This window comes from Callorhinus ursinus, unplaced genomic scaffold (assembly GCF_003265705.2).
Source record: "Callorhinus ursinus isolate GAN/ISIS: 27379988/994484 unplaced genomic scaffold, GSC_fseal_2.0 scaffold55, whole genome shotgun sequence".
Lineage (NCBI taxonomy): Eukaryota > Metazoa > Chordata > Mammalia > Carnivora > Otariidae > Callorhinus > Callorhinus ursinus.
The window spans coordinates 9480881-9498245 of record NW_027397117.1 but is presented as its reverse complement, the minus strand read 5'-3'; the positions used below and the strand labels follow the sequence as shown (position 1 = coordinate 9498245).

Here is a 17365-nt window from a genome sequence, read left to right as displayed (position 1 = left end):
CTTGGAATGATTAATCCCATCATTCCCTAGGCCCGTGAAGGGATGTGGTTAGCAGCTGCCAAAGGTGTCCTACATCTGGAAGCAGCTGGGCCAGTATGGGATAGCTCCTACCATCCAAAAACCCTCCCTCCCCCTGGAGTTCTGTCTCTGGGGCCTCAAAAAACAGGGTTAAACCTTCTTTTGGGGGAAGGCTCTTTTAAGGCTCTACTGTTCTAATTCTTCCAGCCTGGGTTTCCCTGATTCAGTCCATGAATCAACAGCCCCAGAGGAGCAGAAAGGAGATGCTTAGAGAGGAGAGCTTAGAGATGCTCAGGCTCCTTGAGGACTGGACCAAATTAGGACTGAAGTTTGGGCTGAAACTGAAGCCAGGGATATTGGCAGCAGCTGCCGCCCTGGCACGTCCCTTGGTGCTGGCCGAGGTTGGAGCTGCTGGCAAATGCCACATTGCAGACAGACGTAGAGCTTCTCACCACTGTGGGCCACATGGTGGATGAGCAGGTGGGAACTCTGGCTGAAGCTCTTGCCACACTCACTGCAAGTGTAAGGCTTCTGGCTTGTGTATGTTGGTGCTGGAGCAGATCTGAACTGTCTACAAAACTCTTGCTGCAACTGGAGCATTTATAAGGCATCTTGCCTGTGTGCGAGCATTGGTGTTTAAGGAGCTTGGAGCTGTGGCAGAAGGTTTTGCCACATTCTGAGCAGGCATAGGGCTGTTCACCCAAGTGCATGCACTGGTGCTCAATGAATTGGGCGTGCTCACTAAAGCCACGGCCCCGCTAAGTCGTTCTTCATTAGAGGTTTCTTCCCTGGGCCAGACCGTGACCTACATAGGTATTTCAGAACCAGCCGCATTTCCCAGGGGGCCGACTGTCGCATATACACCAGGGAGGGCCGCTCGGGTGGAACAACTCCCCTCAGGAGGGCGGAGCTCTGGGACCCCCGGGATCCTAAGTCCGATTCCCCTGCCACTCCGCCGCCTCCAAGTTCTCCCCTGCCACAGTGAAGAAAGACCTGTTTCCTAAAAACCAGCCACTCAGTTCACAAGCTGAGGCTGACCAGGAGACATTCCGGACCCAAGGGGCTGGGGCGGGGGGCTGGGAGGGGAGGGAGGTCAGCACCGGAACCGGAAATGTCCACTAGCCCGTGCCGCTCTAGGAAGAGGCAGGGAACGGTCTCGGTAGGTTTAACCCTCTCATTCACTTAACTGAGCAAGAGCTCACCATCAGTGACCGCTGTCAGGAACTTGATACTTTGGTCCTGGCTCGCGATCCTGAGTCCGTCAGCGCGGATTTCAGTGCCCGGGCCATCACTGTGGGGCAGGGAAGCGAGCTGGAAGGAAAAGGCAGTCGCTGTCGTGAACACGCGCGGGGGGGGGGGAGGTGTGGTTGGAGTAGCCACGCCACCTGGAGCAGCACGGTACTGAGACTCCATGGTTGGATGTCTGAGTTCTCCAAAGGAACCAGCCCACTGCGAGGCCCCGGAGAGTTTCTCCTCTGACCTAAGCCAGGCGTGCTAAGCAAGGCGCAGACTACAGATCCCACCATGCACCACACGCGCCTCCTGGGTTCGCACAACGATTAGATAACCACTACTCTCTACGTGCCTTCTGCGACTGCCCAGAGTACCGGGATTGAGAACTACAACTTCCAACTTGCAAAATAACAGCGGCGGCGCTACTTAAAAAGCGTCAGAGAGGAGGTCGTGCCTGGCCACGCCCCTCTCTTCCAGTTCCGCTCCCTTGGAGGAGCGGCGAGGAGGGGGCGGAGCCTTAGGCTTGAGCCAAGATGGCGGCTGCGAAACAGACCCTCACGGACTCGCTCTCGTTCTGCCTCGCGCAGCTCACGGCGGCGGCCGGGGAGGGTCTAGGTGGGGGAAAGGACACAGCTACCAACGAGACACCCTTGGGCCGTGCGCTCTTAGCCCTCCGCACGCGCCACGTCAAGGCTGCAGGGGGAATCGAGCGCTTCCGGGCGCGCGGCGGGCTCCGCCCCCTTCTCGCGCTGCTACGGCGAGCGGCTGCAGCGGATCCCGCCCCGTCCCAGGCTGGCCCCGGCTCCGCCCCCTCGTCCGTCGAGTCCGCGACTTCTGCTGGCCCCGCCCCCTCGCCGGGCCCTGCCCCCTCCGCTGCGTCGTCGTCCACGCCCTCGCCGCCAGCGCGCCTGCGCAAGACTCTGGACTTGGCGCTCAGCATCCTAGCCAACTGCTGTACGGAAGGGGCGTGCCGGGCTGAAGTGCGCAGACTCGGAGGCATTCTCCCTTTGGGTAAGTGCTCCGCCCTCATTTCCTAGAAGAATTCCACACGCCCAGGAACTTCTGTTTCTGGGCCTGGGCGGAGTTTTGAGTTCTTTGTGTTGTAGCCTGAAAGAACATGCCTTCTGATCGCGCAACACCCATAAAGCCCTCAAGCTTTCTTTATCTACACCCGGACCTGTCCAGATCAGATAATTCAGCCATGACCTGCGTATTGGTTGTTTCCTCGAATTTGGGCCAGTGGAGACCAAAAGGTTATATGGTGACTTCTAGGTGATTCTTACTCTCCATTTATGAGGTTTATAGCAGACACTCAGTGCCTAGTGGGTGGCTCTGTACAGGGCTGCCATTTGACGAACTTGGGTCAGAAGGTGTAATGGTTCTCTGCAGTGAGAAGTGGAATAATAGCTACCTCGCAAAATTGAGGTAGGGAGAAAATGAAATACAAGTAGAGAACACAGATATTCTAAGCATGGACTGGCTACTTTGAGTTATTAAAAACTAATACAATAAGAAGAAATCCTAATGAAAGATAACAAGCGGGGCGCCTGGGTGGTTCAGTCGGTCGGCCTTCGGCTCAGGTCATGATCCCATGGTCCTGGGATGGAGCCCCGCGTCGGGTCCCTGCTCGGCAGGGGGGTGGGTCTGCTTCTCCCTGTCCTTTGGCCTGCTGCGCCCCCTGCTTGTTCTCTCTGTCTCTCTCTGTGTGTCAAATAATTAAAATCTTAAACAAAACAAAACAAGTTTTTCTGTTTACCAGCTAAGTTGGCGCCTCCTAGTGGCAATGTTGGGAGTATGGTTTATACACTCCTGCCTGTTAGGAAATTATGCCAATTTTGATGAAATCTTAATTTTTTGGATAAAACGAAACTTTCACATATCTTAAACCTGTATAAAATGCATCTGGACCATAACATGTTTGACAAGAGACCTGGCACATTAATAAGTCCTCAATAAATTACAGATTTTGTTATTAGCGTAGGACCCTTGTCATTCAGTCACTATTCTGCATTTTAAATATCTCCTGAATCCATCCCCATTTATCCTTCTCCCATCATGTGCTCAGGGACTGGTGCCCATGTGCTGGGCTGTGCTGGTAGCTTTAAGCCACTGTCCTTTCTCATCTTAACAATTGGGACAGCCTCCTTGCTGCTCCCCTGGCCTTACTCTTTTCCTCCATAATCTGTTTCCCCCCATGGCTACCAGATTGTATCACAGCACTCCTATTCTTAAAATCCTGTGTAGTTCCCAGTGCCCTCATATTCAAGTCCTGTCTGATCCCTTGGCCTGGCATTTGAGGCCCAGCACAGACATCGGATCTCATTTCTGGGCCTTTGCAAAGGCTGCTTCCAAACCTGAAATGCCCTGTAACAGCCCCATCCACCATCTTTCTAACAAATACCTATTTAACCTTTCAGACCCATTAAGTGTTAGCCTCTCTGGAGGCCTTCCCTGGCGCTCTCAGGTCACATTCTTGAGGTCATTAATGAGAGAGACAAGAAGGAGCGGGACCCTCAAGAGGCTGAATTCTCTTGCAGTGACTATTCTTCAATGTGTGAAGACAGACAGCATCCAGAACCGAACAGCCCGTGCTCTGGGGAACTTAGCCATGGAACCTGAGAGCTGTGGGGACATCCATTCTGCGGGTGAGAAGGCTGTGTGTGTGGAGTTACTGGGGCTTGTGGTGGGAGAGGGGCTTGGGTATCTCCTTGCTCACTCTTTGTCCTCCTCTTCCCTCTCCAGGTGCTGTTCCCTTGCTCGTTGACAACCTGACAGCCTGCCAGGACTCACAGTGCCTGCAGAGTGTGGTGCGCGCGCTCCGCAACCTGGCGGACTCACCCCAGCACCGCCTGGCCCTGGCACAGCAAGGAGCAGTACGCCCTCTGGCTGAGCTTCTGGCCGCTGCCCCAGACCCTGCGCTGACCTTGGCCCTAGTTCGGGCACTCTTGGAGCTGAGTCGGGGCTGCTCCCGGGCCTGTGCTGAGCAGCTAAGTCTGGGTGGGGCACTAGGACCACTGGTCAGTTTGGCCTCCCACCCCAAAAAGGCAGTACGAGAGGCAACTATCCTGATCCTTGCCAACCTATGTGCCCAAGGCCTTGTCCGGCCTGCACTGGGCAATGCTGGCGGTGTGGACGTACTACTGGGTGAGCTCCGGCGGCGCAGGGGGCCCAATGGGGCTGGCCCAGCCTCCCAGCAGCCCCTGGTGCGGGCTGTGTGCCTGCTGTGCCGGGAGGCCATCAACCGAGCCCGGCTGCGGGACGCGGGTGGTTTGGAGCTGTTGATGGGTCTGCTACGGGACCCTCGTGCCAGTGCCTGGCACCCTCGTGTCGTGGCTGCCCTTGTGGGCTTCCTCTATGATACCGGAGCCCTGGGCCGGCTACAAGCTCTGGGACTTGTACCTCTCTTGGCTGGGCAGCTGTGTGGTGATGCTGGTGATGAGGAAGAAGAGGGAAGAGAAGCTGCTTCTTGGGACTTTCCTGAGGAGCGGACCCCTGACCGGGCAGAGGCTGGAAGCTTCCGAAGCCTAAGGTGAGTGCCCACCTGATGGCTGTGGATTGAGGGCTCTGGCTCCCTTCACTACCCTCATCCCCCACTCTGTCTCAGTAGGATTCTTACTGATTCTGATTGATCCCTCGTTCTCCCTGGACAAGACCACTTTCAAGTCACCATTAAACACATGTCCTCTCTTCCTGGGTCTGCCTTTGGCCTTGACTCTACCCCAGCACCTCTGAACTTTGGGACCCAGACATGTTCACTGGGCCTTTTTTATTTTGTTGTCTGTTTGCCCCTCACTAGAACATAAATTCTAGGAGGATGGGGACTTTAGTTTTGTTCATTGTTTGTGCCCGGTACCCAATACTGGGCTTAGCACATAATAGGCATCAGTAATTGCTAAATGAGTTGGGTTTTTTTTTTCCCCCATTTCTCTTTCTCCCCTATCTCCCCTCGGGCCCACCTCCTCTTCCTGGCTTCAGTCACCTCTTTTTGCATGACAGCTCTTTTGGCCCTGCTCCTTTACCGTGGCTGTGGGTTCAGTCTCTCCTTTCTCCCTCTGCAGGTCGTGGCTGATCTCTGAGGGCTATGCCGCAGGCCCGGGAGACATCTCCCCTGACTGGTCCCCTGAGCGATGTCCCCCGCCTCCACCACCACCCGAGCCAGCTGAGCCAACCAGCCCCACCCTGGGTCCCACCTCACTGCGGACGCCTCGCACACTGCGCACACCTGGCCGCAGCCCTGCTGCCGCCGCCGAGGAGCCTTGGGGCCGTGAGGGGCCAGCGCTGCTGCTCCTGTCGCGATTCTCCCAGGCTCCTGACCCAAGTGGGGCCTTGGTGACCGGCCCGGCCCTGTGTGGCCTGCTGGCCTATGTGACGGGCTCGCCAGGCCCACCGAGCCCACGCGCACTGCGCATCCTGGCACGCCTTACCTGCAACCCTGCCTGTCTCGAGGCCTTCGTGCGCAGCTATGGTGCTGCGCTGCTCCGCGCCTGGCTCGTGTTAGGCGTTGCCCCGGATGACTGGCCCTCGCTGCGTGCCCGGCCGGCTCGGCGCCAGCACCGGGAGCTGGGTGTGTCTCCTATAAGAGGCCCCATCCCCCTCTAGTTCTGGACTGAGAACCTCACCATGCTGCTCGTGGCTCTCACTGCCCTCTCCAGCCTACCGTCCAGCTTCAGTCACCACATGGGAGGAGGAGAGGGACTCCCAGGATGCCAAGTTCTGCCCCATCCTCTGCCCAAGTCTTTGGGCCTAGATACCCCGACACCAGGCTTGGCCCCAACAACTTAGAATCACGCTTGTCTCTATTTCTTTACCCAGTCGGCTCTTGGTTCTTCATTGTCCTGACTGCCTTCCCACTGGGCACACTGACTTGGAAACCCACGGCTCAGGCCCCATGTCCTCCCAGGCACCCCCACTCCTCACCCCAACATGGCCAGGAACTGCCCTGTCTTCTGTGTTCTGACTCCACTCTCTGACCATCACACTTTGTGCTTGTCCTTGACCTCCCATTTCCTAGCATCTGGACCCTTTCCCTCTAGGGCCTGTAGTCATCCCCTCTTCCGTGCCCTGAGGTTTTTGCCTCCTTTCAGGGACCCAGAGTGGGACATCAACTCCCAACCTGACCTGCTTTGTCCATCTCTGCAGGTGAGATGTTGCTGCAGAACTTGACCGTGCAGGCTGAATCACCCTTTGGTGTGGGCGCCCTCACTCACCTGCTGCTCTCTGGAAGCCCTGAGGACCGTGTGGCCTGTGCACTGACCCTGCCCTTCATCTGTCGGTGAGGGGGGCCGTGGGTGTCTCACAGGGGTCAGGGGTGCAAGGTTGCTATTCCGCAATGTCATCCTTTTTCACCTTTCTTCCCAAAGGAAGCCCTCTCTGTGGCGCCGGCTACTTCTGGACCAGGGCGGCCTCCGTCTCCTCCTCTCAGCGCTAACTCGGCCAGCTCCACATCCACTCTTCCTCTTCTTTGCTGCCGACTCCCTTTCCTGCCTCCAAGGCCTGCTGTCTCCCACTGTGATTCCAGCCCCTCCACCTCCAATCCCCTTGGACCTAGATCCCCCATCCCCTTGCCTCTATGAACCTCTGCTGGGCCCAGCCCCCATCCCAGCCCCTGACCTGCACTTCCTACTGGACTCAGGCCTACGGCTCCCTGCCCAGCGAGCTGCCTCAGCTACTGCCTCACCTTTCTTCCGGGCTCTGCTAGCTGGCAGCTTTGCCGAAGCCCAGATGGACCTGGTGCCCCTTCGAGGCCTGTCACCCAGCGCAGCCTGGCCTATCCTGCATCACTTGCATGGCTGCCGGGGCTGTGGGGCCGCCCTGAGGCCCATTCCCCCACCAGGCCAGCCCCTGCTGGGCTCAGAGGCTGAGGAGGCACTGGAGGCTGCGGGCCGTTTCTTGCTGCCTGGGCTGGAGGAGGAGCTAGAAGAGGCTGTGGGCCATATCCACCTGGGACCCCATGGTGGCCCAGAGTCAGTGGGTGAGGTATTCCGCCTGGGCCGGCCCCGGTTGGTTGCCCATTGTGCCCGCTGGACCCTGGGGCCAGGGCAGTGCCCGCGGAAGCGGGCTTTGGCCTTAGTGGGGCTTGTGGAGGCAGCAGGAGAGGAGGCAGGGCCCCTGACCGAGGCTTTACTGGCTGTGGTGATGGGGGTTGAATTGGGGGCCAAGGGTTCCCGCTTAGACTGGTGATGTTCCCTGGGAGGGGATCCAAGGATGAGTTGGCTGTGAAGGAGGACCCCCTCAGAGCAGCATGAGAGGAGGCTGAGCAGAAGTCACCGTCAAGGATTGATGAGAGAACGGAACTATACCCCCAAGGTGATGGTCTGAAGATGCAGGAATGAGAAGCCAAGGCCACGGTTGGAGTATGGAGCCCTCAGATGGAGAACAGCCCAGGGCCCCAGGCAACCTGGCCTGGCCCAGCCTTCCAGAGTTGAGATTAAAAACTTTGGAGTTGGATACTCCTATTGTGTGGTGTCTTTGCTTACTTTCCTGTGGGACTCCCCCCGCCCCCAATCAACCAGCGTCTTGTTCAGGTTGCTGTAATCTCAATATAGGGCACCCCTGGCATGTAGGAGTTTAATAAGTAAGTTCTTGGAGTCCTGGGATAGAATAGAGTACTGGAAGGAGCCTGCTTCCTGCTCATGCAACTTCATTGCTCAAATACCCAGCTAGACATACAGACTTTGGTCAGGGATGAAGGGGCTGGGCTGAGGGAATGCAGTAAGTGTGGGGATGTAGGTCCAAGGCCTTGGCATTACTGTTTCCTGAGCGTCTATCACTCATCTTAGGCCTTCAGTCTCTGGGTCTGTTTTCATCTCTTGGGCCACTTATGTATCCTTCTGCTATTAGCCTAAGGGAAGCCCTGCTGTGTTCCTGGAGTCCCGGAGGCAGGCCCTGTCTTAGTTTTGCTCAGAGATAGCCAGAGCCCTGGGGTGCATTCAGGTTAGGGAAGGGCTTATGTTGTGCTATGGTCTCTCAAGGCAGGGTCTATCACCTGGATCCCAGATCACTAACCACTCAGGTGGCAGCCTGACTGAGGAGCGTGCCTGGGCTGGGCCTGCCTGTTAGCCTCTGGGGTGCTAAGGTTGACACTTGATATCTGTGCCTGTGTCCAGTTCTGTGTTCTCAGGCTGTGCATTAGAGCCACCCGGAGAGCTTTTTAAAAATGTTGATGTCTAGGTACTTTCTCACTGAATTGGACTGAGGGGAGGATGCCCTGGGCATCAGTATTTTTACAAAGCTCTCCAGGTCAGTTTAATTTGCCCCTGGGTTGAAGCCCACAGTACAATACTCATGTCTGGACCGAGGGCTGGATTGAGACCCACAGTCCAGCGGCAGCAACACTGTTGTGTCTGTCCATACTCATCTCTTAAGTGTTCATTTCCACTTTGATTTCTCAGGGTCTCAGTCCAGGGAAGGTCTCTTGTTCCTTTTGTGACTGGAGTCTGTGTCTTGCTTGTCTATGTTCACCAGTATCTTGGGAAAGGGCTCTTTTGGAACAGGTCTGGGTTGCCTCGGTGTTGGGAAGGGCTTTGTCTTGAAGGCTGGCTGTGGTCTGGCTGCCTGGGAATGTTTTCCCTGAGTCTGCATGGGGTTTGGGCCTGGGTTCAGTTTACCTGTGTCTTCTGAACCTGTTGTCTGATCCTTAGACCCATCACTCCTGCCCTAAACCCAAAAATTCTGTCTGGAGCAAGTCTCTCAGGAACGGCCTCAGTGGACAGGGCTCCTGTATAGGACTCAGGGTGCTAGCTTCGGGAGGTGTCTGCTTGGGGTCCTCTCAGCCTGTGTCTAAGAGTCTCATTGAGCAGAGGATCCCGAGCTTGATCTGGGAGAGCCACTTCTCTGACTTTGGCTCTGGCCGCCTGGGCTCCCGGCAGCTGAGGCCAAGGCTGGGGTGTGGCTGCCTCCGCGGCAGACAGGCGGGCTGGGCCTGGGTGGGCCGTGGCCCTCCCTCCCTTACACGCCCCCATCCCGAGTTCTGCCGTTCTTTGCACCCCCGCCCCCCCCCCCCAAAGCCCCATCCCAGCGGGTCCCGGCTTCCTTACATGGTCACGGCCGGGCCTCCAACTCCCGGACGTCCCCCCCGCCCCCCGCCCCCACCGGACACAGCCCCCGCCCTGCTCGCCCCGCGCGGTGCGCGCCCGCGCCCCGCCATGGAGGACCTGGGTGAGTGGGGCTCGAGTCCCCTTTTCCCCAGCTCCTCACCGCCATCTGGGCCCGCTTCCCCATGCTGGAAACCCCTCGCACTCCCTCCCCCGCGCCTTCCCATTCCCGCCTCCTGTCTTCTTGATTCTGGTCTCTGCCCGCGCCTCCTTTCGACTCCACGTCCCCGTTCCTGCCTCTCCCTTCCTGCCTTTTCCTGGACTGGCCGCTCCCTCCCTTCTTCCCTCGCTCAGCTCCTCCATCACTAGCTGCCGACCGATGGGCAGGGAGGTGCAGCGCCCGCCAGTGGGCGCCTGGGCTCAGGGGCGCTGGGAAAGGAGGGGTTAAAGGGGTCTGGGGTCCGGGCACTGGGAAAGTAGACAGGAAGGGAGAATATGACATCAAATTCTGGAGAAGAAAACAGGCCCGTCTCAGGGTTTGGGGAAGAAAATAATGAAGGGCCCCTAAATATGGTAGGGGTCGGGTCTTTGGGGGGGCACAAAGAGAATAGATGAGTGCCAAGATGCCAGGGAGAGGTTAAGGGTCCCACTATGGTACTCAGAGTTGAGTAAAGGAGCAGGGACTTCTAGGTTCTGGGAAGGAAAGAGTTTAAAGGATCTAGATCTGGGGAAGGGAGGTGGTGGGGGGTGGTGTCTTGGTGGAGGAAGGAGGACCCAGGCATCTCCTCCTTCTGGTCTGTTGGAAACGGTTGGAAGGCTGTGCTCTCCATGCGAGAGAAGGGGTTCAGGCACCCTGCGATAGGGGGTGCTGCTCAGCAGGGGTAACCGGCTCTGTGGAAAATAAGCCAATCAGAATGCAGGTCCCAGCAGACCTGCCAATGAGGAGACTAGGGTGGGACCCAGCGCCTGGAGATGCGCCAGGGCTGGGCGGGCCTGCTGAGGTGCGGGAGGGGGCAGAAATTAGTGGGCAGAACGAGCACCCAATCAGAAAGTTGGGTGCCAGGCATACAGCCAATTGAGCAATTTGGGGTGAAGCCAAATTTGGCTTGAGTAAAGAGTCAATTTTGACTGCATCAGGGAAGATGCAGAGAATAAAAGAATCAGGCAGCTTTTGTGCGTGACTCCCAAGATGAGCCATTTGGGATGTTTTGGTCATAAACATTCCTTGCTGCCCTTCTACTTCTCTGCCTTGGTCTGACCTGTGTTTCTGTCTGATTCCTGACCTCTGCTCTTAATACTGGCTTCTGTCCTTAACTACTGCCTACTTGGAACCCTTAACCTCTAACCTCTTAAGGTCCTGTCTCTGCTCTAACCTTAACCTCTCAACTTCCCATCCTGACGGCCTCTTCCCTGCAGATGCCCTGCTCTCCGACCTGGAGACCACCACCTCACACATGCCAAGGTCAGGGGTTCCAAAAGAGCGGTCCGCAGAGCCTCTCACAGCTCCCCTGCCCTATGGCCACCAGGCACAGGTGAGATCACATACTAGGGACTGGGGCAACACTAGGGCCAAGCTTGGCTAGGGCTAGGGGAATCTGGGCTTGAGTGGGGCGGAGTACAGGCCTATCATCCACACTTGTGTCCTTCCCTCTGTAGACAGGGTCTGGGGAGTCTTCGGGAGCCTCCGGGGACAAAGACCATCTGTACAGGTGAGGGGCCTGGGAACTGGGGGGGTGGGGAAGGCAACTGAGACTCAGGTAAGGAGGCTTGGATTCCCCACCCCTGAACACAGACTGCCACCATGTTTTCCAGTACGGTTTGCAAGCCTCGGTCCCCAAAGCCTGTGGCCCCTGCAGCCCCTCCATTCTCCTCTTCCAGTGGTGTCTTGGGCACAGGGCTCTGTGAGCTAGACCGGTTGCTTCAGGAACTTAATGCTACCCAGTTCAACATCACAGGTACCAGGTCACGGAGACAGGCCTCGAGGGGCTGGGGACAGGGCAGGGAAGGGCAGAGACTGAGGGGTATACTCTTCTCAGAGTAGCAGCTAAAGGGACCCAAGCCTTAAGTGGGAGGGGGTGGAGTATGGGCCCCTGTCCAGTGCCCTCCTTTCCTCTCTGCAGATGAAATAATGTCTCAGTTCCCATCAAGCAAGGAGACTGCAGGGGAACAGAAGGAGGACCAATCTGAGGACAAGAAGAGGCCCAGCCTGTGAGTTTGACATGGTTGGCAGAGCGGGGAGAGATGTGATGGCTACCTGAGTTACTGGAGGATAGCACTCATTACTCTGGGGGGCTCTGAGCTGACACAAATTGTGTTCTTCACAGCCCTCCCAGCCCATCCCCTGCTCTCCCAAAGCCTTCAGCAACCTCAGCTACCCTGGAGTTGGATAGACTGATGGCTTCGCTGTCTGACTTCCGTGTCCAAAACCACGTGAACCAGGTGGGGTGTGGGCCAGTGTAGATTTGTGGCTTCCCAACCCCTTTTAGAACCTTCCACACCTGCTGCCTTGCTGACTCAACTCTCCTGTCCCCCTTGCTGCAGCTTCCAGCCTCTGGGCCAACCCAGCCACCGGTGCCAAGCTCTGTGAATGAGGGCTCCTCATCCTCACCAGGGCCGGCTAGCAAGGGCAGCCTAGACACCATGCTGGGGCTGCTGCAGTCCGACCTCAGCCGCCGTGGTGTTCCCACCCAGACCAAGGGGCTCTGTGGCTCCTGCAATAAACCTATTGCTGGGCAAGTAAGTGGAGCGCTGTGAGTAGGGAGGTAGAGACCCATGGACCCATCCTCACTGACAGCCAGACTTCGCGCTCTTCCCTTTTAGTAAATGACTCTGGGAAGTGGGTATTACCATTGTTCATATTTTACAAATGAAGAGACTAAAGCTCTGCGTCACACAGCACGTAAGTGGCAGGATGAGAATCCCAACCCAGTTACCATTTATTGTAGTTCTACTGTATGCCGGCACTGGAGTAGCTCCTTTACAGACCTCCATCTCAAGTCTTCACAAAAGTCTTGCTGGTGCCACCTACCATCTCTCAGGCACCAACAAAGCCTATTTCTCCTCCACCAGCATCTGGTTTGCGCGCTCTGGTTCTTGGCTTATTGACTGAGTAGATATTATTGATAACAACTGTGCCCAGTGGTTGACCTAGATCCCCTTGCTGTATTTAGTGCCCTGCTACCATCCCTAAATTTCCAACCTTAGCAAAGCAGGGTGGCATTATGACTCTTGTGGGCCCTAGGCATGTTCATCTTCCTCCATTAAAAAATTTTTTTTAAAATTGTGTTTTATGACTGTGTTGGTGTAAAGAGGAATATATTAATATTACACATTAAGTCGTTTTCTTCTAGTTCATTTTTTTCTTCTGATTTTAAAAGCAATTCCAACACTTTCATGGGCTCCTAAAATTATTGAGGGCCCTAGGCACTGTGCTGGAAGACCTGGGTTGAAATCTCTCGCTCACAGACTGACTCGAACCTTAGGTTCTTCATCCTGGCCTCTCAGGGTGGGTGCGGAGAAATGAGTGAAGGGAGTCAAATGGTAAAAAGAAAAAAGAAAACTTGAAATGTGCCATGTAAATCTTAGCTCACTGGGCACATGGCAACCCGAGGTCCACTCTGACCCAGGCCTTACCCCCGACTCGCAGGTGGTGACTGCACTGGGCCGCGCTTGGCACCCTGAGCACTTCATTTGCGGTGGCTGTTCCATGGCCCTGGGAGGCAGCAGCTTCTTTGAGAAGGACGGAGCCCCCTTCTGCCCTGAATGCTACTTTGAGCGCTTCTCTCCACGGTGTGGCCTCTGCAATCAACCCATCCGACACGTGAGCCCCGCCTTTCCCACAGCCGCCCCCCACCCCCCCCACGCCCCTTGGCCTCATCCAAGGCCCTTTGGACTCCGCCCATTCTCTCGGACTTCCAAGTTCCTTGTTAGGTCTCCAGCGCCTCAAACTCCTACTTAAACCCGCTTACATAGGTTCATGATGGGAGAGGGAGGGTAGAAGGGATGGAGGGTCACGCTGAGTGTCCCCGTTCATTCTCCGCAGAAGATGGTTACTGCCTTGGGCACCCACTGGCACCCGGAGCATTTCTGCTGCGTCAGTTGTGGGGAGCCCTTCGGAGATGAGGGTGAGAGCTTGGCTCCAGTCCTGAAAGATACCCGTCTGCTCGATATCCCACCTCGCACGCTGTGGTCCAGCCTACTACAACCTCGCGTCTTCTGGCCCCACCCTCTCCCACAATCGGGGGCCCCTCCTATTCCCTCCCACTCGACCTCCACCCTAGACCCGATCCCTCCCTCTCTGCTGCTCATTCTGACTGCCCCTCATCTGGCCCCACAGTCTCAGATCTTGCAAGTCCTGGGTGCAGCCCGCGTTTTTTTTTTCTTTCCGCTCCGTTCCCGCCCGTAGGTTTCCACGAGCGAGAGGGCCGCCCCTACTGCCGCCGGGACTTCCTGCAGCTGTTCGCCCCGCGCTGCCAGGGCTGTCAAGGCCCCATTCTGGATAACTACATCTCGGCGCTCAGCGCACTCTGGCACCCGGACTGTTTCGTCTGCAGGGTGCGCGGCTGTGGGAGGGGTGGGGGGGGTGAGGGGAGGAGAGGAGCTGGGCCAACCGGGAGCCCAACTAGGAGCCTGGGGCGGGGCGATTATTCAGGTATTCAGGGCACGGTGCTTCACGTCTGGGGTGGGGTTGTGGGCAGCGGGGTTCCCACTTTGGGTTATTAAGCTCCTAAAGCTAGTTATCTGGTCAGGGGGTTGGCGGCTGACCTATCCTTTCGCGGCCTCCCGCCCCCAGGAATGCTTCGCGCCCTTCTCGGGAGGCAGCTTTTTTGAGCACGAGGGCCGCCCGCTGTGCGAGAACCATTTCCACGCGCGGCGTGGTTCGTTGTGCGCCACGTGTGGCCTCCCCGTGACCGGCCGTTGCGTGTCCGCCCTGGGCCGCCGCTTCCACCCAGACCACTTCACCTGCACCTTCTGCCTGCGCCCACTCACCAAGGGCTCCTTCCAGGAGCGCGCGGGCAAGCCCTACTGCCAGCCCTGCTTCGTCAAGCTCTTCGGCTAATCGACTGTGAGGCCTGGCCCTGCGAGAGCCCAAGGCCCTAATGACCCCACCCTTCCCCAAAAGACCTGCTCTCCAGACCCCAGGGCCTTGCTCTTTGAGCCTAGGGGGTCTCTCCCCAGCCCACCCTGTGAGGCCCCACCCACTGGAGAGACCCGCCCCTGAGGTACTCTACTCTTGAGGTCTCCATGGTCAAATTCAGAAAAGGTCCCGCCAATTTCAAGACCACACGGGTGGGTCATACACTGTAAAACAACCCCGCCCGAGGTCTTCACTTTATCCCCACCCTTGAGGGAGCCCCCTGACTGGAGGTGGGCCCTTGCAATTCCGTCTGATCAGAGGACAGGCCAGGACAGACCTGCTCCCCGCTCCCTCACTGTTCTGTGCACTTTTTTTCTGCCCACATAAAAACACATGCCACATCATGTTGGTGCGGTGTCTCTGAGTGCTGGGGAAAGCCGTGCGTGGAGACGCCCTGCCTCTTGTGCTGGTTCCGGCTGCCGCGGGTTCTAGGTCACTGCCCCGTGGCCGCAGGGGGACCTGCAGCCTCAGCCTTTGCAGGCTGTCCTTCACATGTCAGATGAGCCTGCGCTGGATTGTACAGATAGTGGGGAACCAGAACAGGAGCTCAGGCTGGGCCCCATGGAAACTTCCCACCCTCATTCCCCACTTCCTCAGCAACCTGTATCCTTGAAATAAGCACTTAATCTGTCTCCACCCCCACCTCTCACTCCCACTCCCTCCCACCCTTGTCACCTTGTCTAATTTTCAGATTTTTCTCCCCTCCTGAAAAGACCCTCAGAGATGGGGCTCCATCCAGAAGTGCCAATTTGTGCCCACTCCTTGGATCTGGGCCCTAAGGCACAGCTTCCCTCTTACTCATATTGACTCATAACGTCTCCCCTAAGCAGAGGATGACACTTGGGGTGGTCAGAGCAGTGACCAAAGGAAGCACCAGGGGCTGTTAAGAGCCAGAAGGAGGCTTTTAACTCAGACTGAGAGTCAAGTAAGTCTTCCTAGAGGTGGAGACACCTGAGCTAAGCCCCAACAGAAATGGGTGGGCCACGGATTTTTAGATGTGGAGTTTAGGCTCCATCTGAATCCCTAAGCCCCAGAGCCTTTCTGAGCCTCTGAACCTTCACTTTAGACCCTGCAGTTCCCTAGGGAAAGGACTTGGATTCCTGGGTCCAAACTGTAGGAGACTTTGAAGCTGGAAATGATGGATTCTCAGAGGCCCTTCCTGCTTGAGGAGGAGCTGGTAGCCAAGGAGAGCATGTGTGGGTAAGACAAAGGTGAGGTGTTCTCTGTCCTCACCTCGGCCTGACCCCCCCAGATTCTTTCCTCTCTGAGGCTCCTCTCCCTAGGTCTTCTCAGGCTTCCTGCTCTTCTCCTTCCACATATTCTCTCTGGAGAATTCTATTTCCTGGCTTGTAACCACCTTCCTGTCTTGAGGAGGCCCCAGTTGGCCATCTCTAGTCTTGATTCACTCATTTCACCAAGTGTTTATTGAGTATGTACTATGCCAGGCTCTATATCAGGTGCTGGGGAGACCATAGGGAACCAAGCAGACATGCTTCTTGACCTCGTGGAGCTGAAGTCTAGTAGAGGAGACAGATGACAAATACCAAGTGACACATGTGATGAACTAATGGAGACTTTCCTCATGGCCTAAGTCAAGGTCACTCTTCCTCCTTGTTTCCATCCATAGCACCCCCAAAGTCCCTCAAAGCACTTATCACTATTGCAAATAGGTGTTTATTTGTTGCTTGTCTATGTCTGTTTTTCAAACTGGAATGCAAGCTCCTGAGAATTTGTCTGTCAGATTACATGTTTGTTTTGCTGACCATTGTCCCTCCAGTGTCTAGAACGCTATCTAGCCCTGTGGAAGGTGCTCAGTGAATGCTTGTTAATGAAGGATGGAATGAAGAAGAAAGGAAAGGAGGGAAGGGGAAAAGGGGAAAAAACAGAGAACTGAGTTAGAGAAGGTGAGAAAGGGATTACTTTTAACCAAATAGTCGGTCTCTGTGAATATGGAACATCTAAGTTGAGACTTGGAAGGTTGAGGAAAGAAAACAGCCAGGCGAAGAGCCTGAGGAGAGCATTCCGGGCAGAGGAAACAGCAAGTGCAAAGGCCAGGAGGTAGGAAGGAGCTTGGCATATTGAACGAAAGGAAAGAAGGCCAGTAGGGCTGGATTAGGGGGAGTAGAGGGGAGAGTAGTAGGAGATGAGGTCAAAGAGGAAATACATGCCCCATCATGAAGGGCGTTGCAGGCCACAAAGAGGGCATACAGATTTTAAGGGCCTATAACCCCCTTGTATCCTCCGACATTTGGACCTGGATTTCTCTCAGGCACTTCAAATGTATCACCCCCTGAAGCAGACGCTGTGGATGTGCTGCCCATACCCACTCAGCCCACCTGGGAAGTCATATGTAGACAGTTAGTTCCCAGACACCTAGTCTCCCCAGCTGCTCCCCGAGTTTCTGTCTGCGGGTACTCTCTGGGGAAACAAGTGTGCTCCTGCACCCAGCAGGCCTGAAGCGGGAGGGCGAGGTTCTGTAACCTTAGCGACAGGAATTGGTGAATAAATACTCCAGCTTCCTGGCTCGGAGAGGTCAATTCTGAGGTGTGTTCCCCACAGTGTCTCAAATAGTCCCCACTGGGATTGTTCATAGTGGCAACCTTTTAATCAACATGCCACTTATTGACGTTTCTTCTTTGTCTCAATACCTTCCTGGGGTCACCTCCTCAGGAAAGTCCTTGCACCCAATTCTCATCTTCAGGTCTGCTTTGAAGGGACCCAAACTAAGGCATTCCTTAAATATATTCCCCTAAAATATTGTTTTCTGTTTTCCATCTCAGGCATGAACCCAACTTGTCATAATCAGACATCCGAGTCTGGCCGATTCTTCTAGAAAGGCAGACCTACTGATATTTATCAATACCCTCCCTTCTGTTCAGTCCTGTGCTGAGCAATGGGACTCCAGGGATGAATCAGGCCATTTCCTGCTTGTGGGTAATCTCTA

General features: G+C 56.0%; 2 protein-coding genes across 6 annotated transcripts; both read left to right on the top strand.

Annotated features, from left to right (window-relative positions):
- Positions 1-1656: 1656 nt before the first annotated feature.
- Positions 1657-7706, top strand: ARMC5 (armadillo repeat containing 5). Of its 4 annotated transcripts, none has more exons than XM_025864499.2 (6): positions 1657-2262; positions 3789-3896; positions 3994-4780; positions 5310-5815; positions 6391-6523; positions 6612-7706. In XM_025864499.2, exons 1-6 carry the CDS (start codon positions 1785-1787, stop codon positions 7429-7431), a joined length of 2832 nt encoding a protein of 943 aa, XP_025720284.1. In that variant the 5' UTR covers positions 1657-1784; the 3' UTR covers positions 7432-7706. The 4 variants fall into 4 exon arrangements, with proteins under 4 accessions (XP_025720284.1, XP_073740249.1, XP_025720285.1 ...); XM_073884148.1 differs by lacking the exon at positions 1657-2262 and adding an exon at positions 2296-2504; XM_025864500.2 differs by lacking the exon at positions 1657-2262 and adding an exon at positions 2297-2523.
- A 1586-nt stretch (positions 7707-9292) lies between these two features.
- TGFB1I1 (transforming growth factor beta 1 induced transcript 1) lies at positions 9293-14765 on the top strand. 2 transcript variants are annotated; one of them, XM_025864504.2, is made up of 11 exons: positions 9293-9408; positions 10701-10816; positions 10941-10993; positions 11097-11239; positions 11405-11492; positions 11609-11723; positions 11826-12020; positions 12931-13104; positions 13327-13408; positions 13690-13838; positions 14077-14765. In XM_025864504.2, the coding sequence occupies exons 1-11, from the start codon at positions 9396-9398 to the stop codon at positions 14341-14343; spliced, it is 1395 nt and encodes a 464-aa protein (XP_025720289.1). In that variant the 5' UTR covers positions 9293-9395; the 3' UTR covers positions 14344-14765. The 2 variants fall into 2 exon arrangements, with proteins under 2 accessions (XP_025720289.1, XP_073740372.1); XM_073884271.1 differs by lacking the exon at positions 13327-13408 and having other exon boundaries at positions 14077-14344.
- Positions 14766-17365: the final 2600 nt, after the last annotated feature.

Excerpts from the sequence above, each read along its gene's own strand:
- ARMC5 (XM_025864499.2), top strand. The coding sequence starts at position 1,785 with ATGGCGGCTGCGAAACAGACCCTCACGGACTCGCTCTCGTTCTGCCTC. Across the intron at positions 4,781-5,309 it reads GGAAGCTTCCGAAGCCTAAG|GTCGTGGCTGATCTCTGAGG; the intron begins GTGAGTGCCCAC and ends CTCCCTCTGCAG. Across the intron at positions 6,524-6,611 it reads ACCCTGCCCTTCATCTGTCG|GAAGCCCTCTCTGTGGCGCC; the intron begins GTGAGGGGGGCC and ends TTCTTCCCAAAG.
- TGFB1I1 (XM_025864504.2), top strand. Across the intron at positions 11,724-11,825 it reads TCCAAAACCACGTGAACCAG|CTTCCAGCCTCTGGGCCAAC; the intron begins GTGGGGTGTGGG and ends CCCTTGCTGCAG. Across the intron at positions 13,409-13,689 it reads GGAGCCCTTCGGAGATGAGG|GTTTCCACGAGCGAGAGGGC; the intron begins GTGAGAGCTTGG and ends TCCCGCCCGTAG.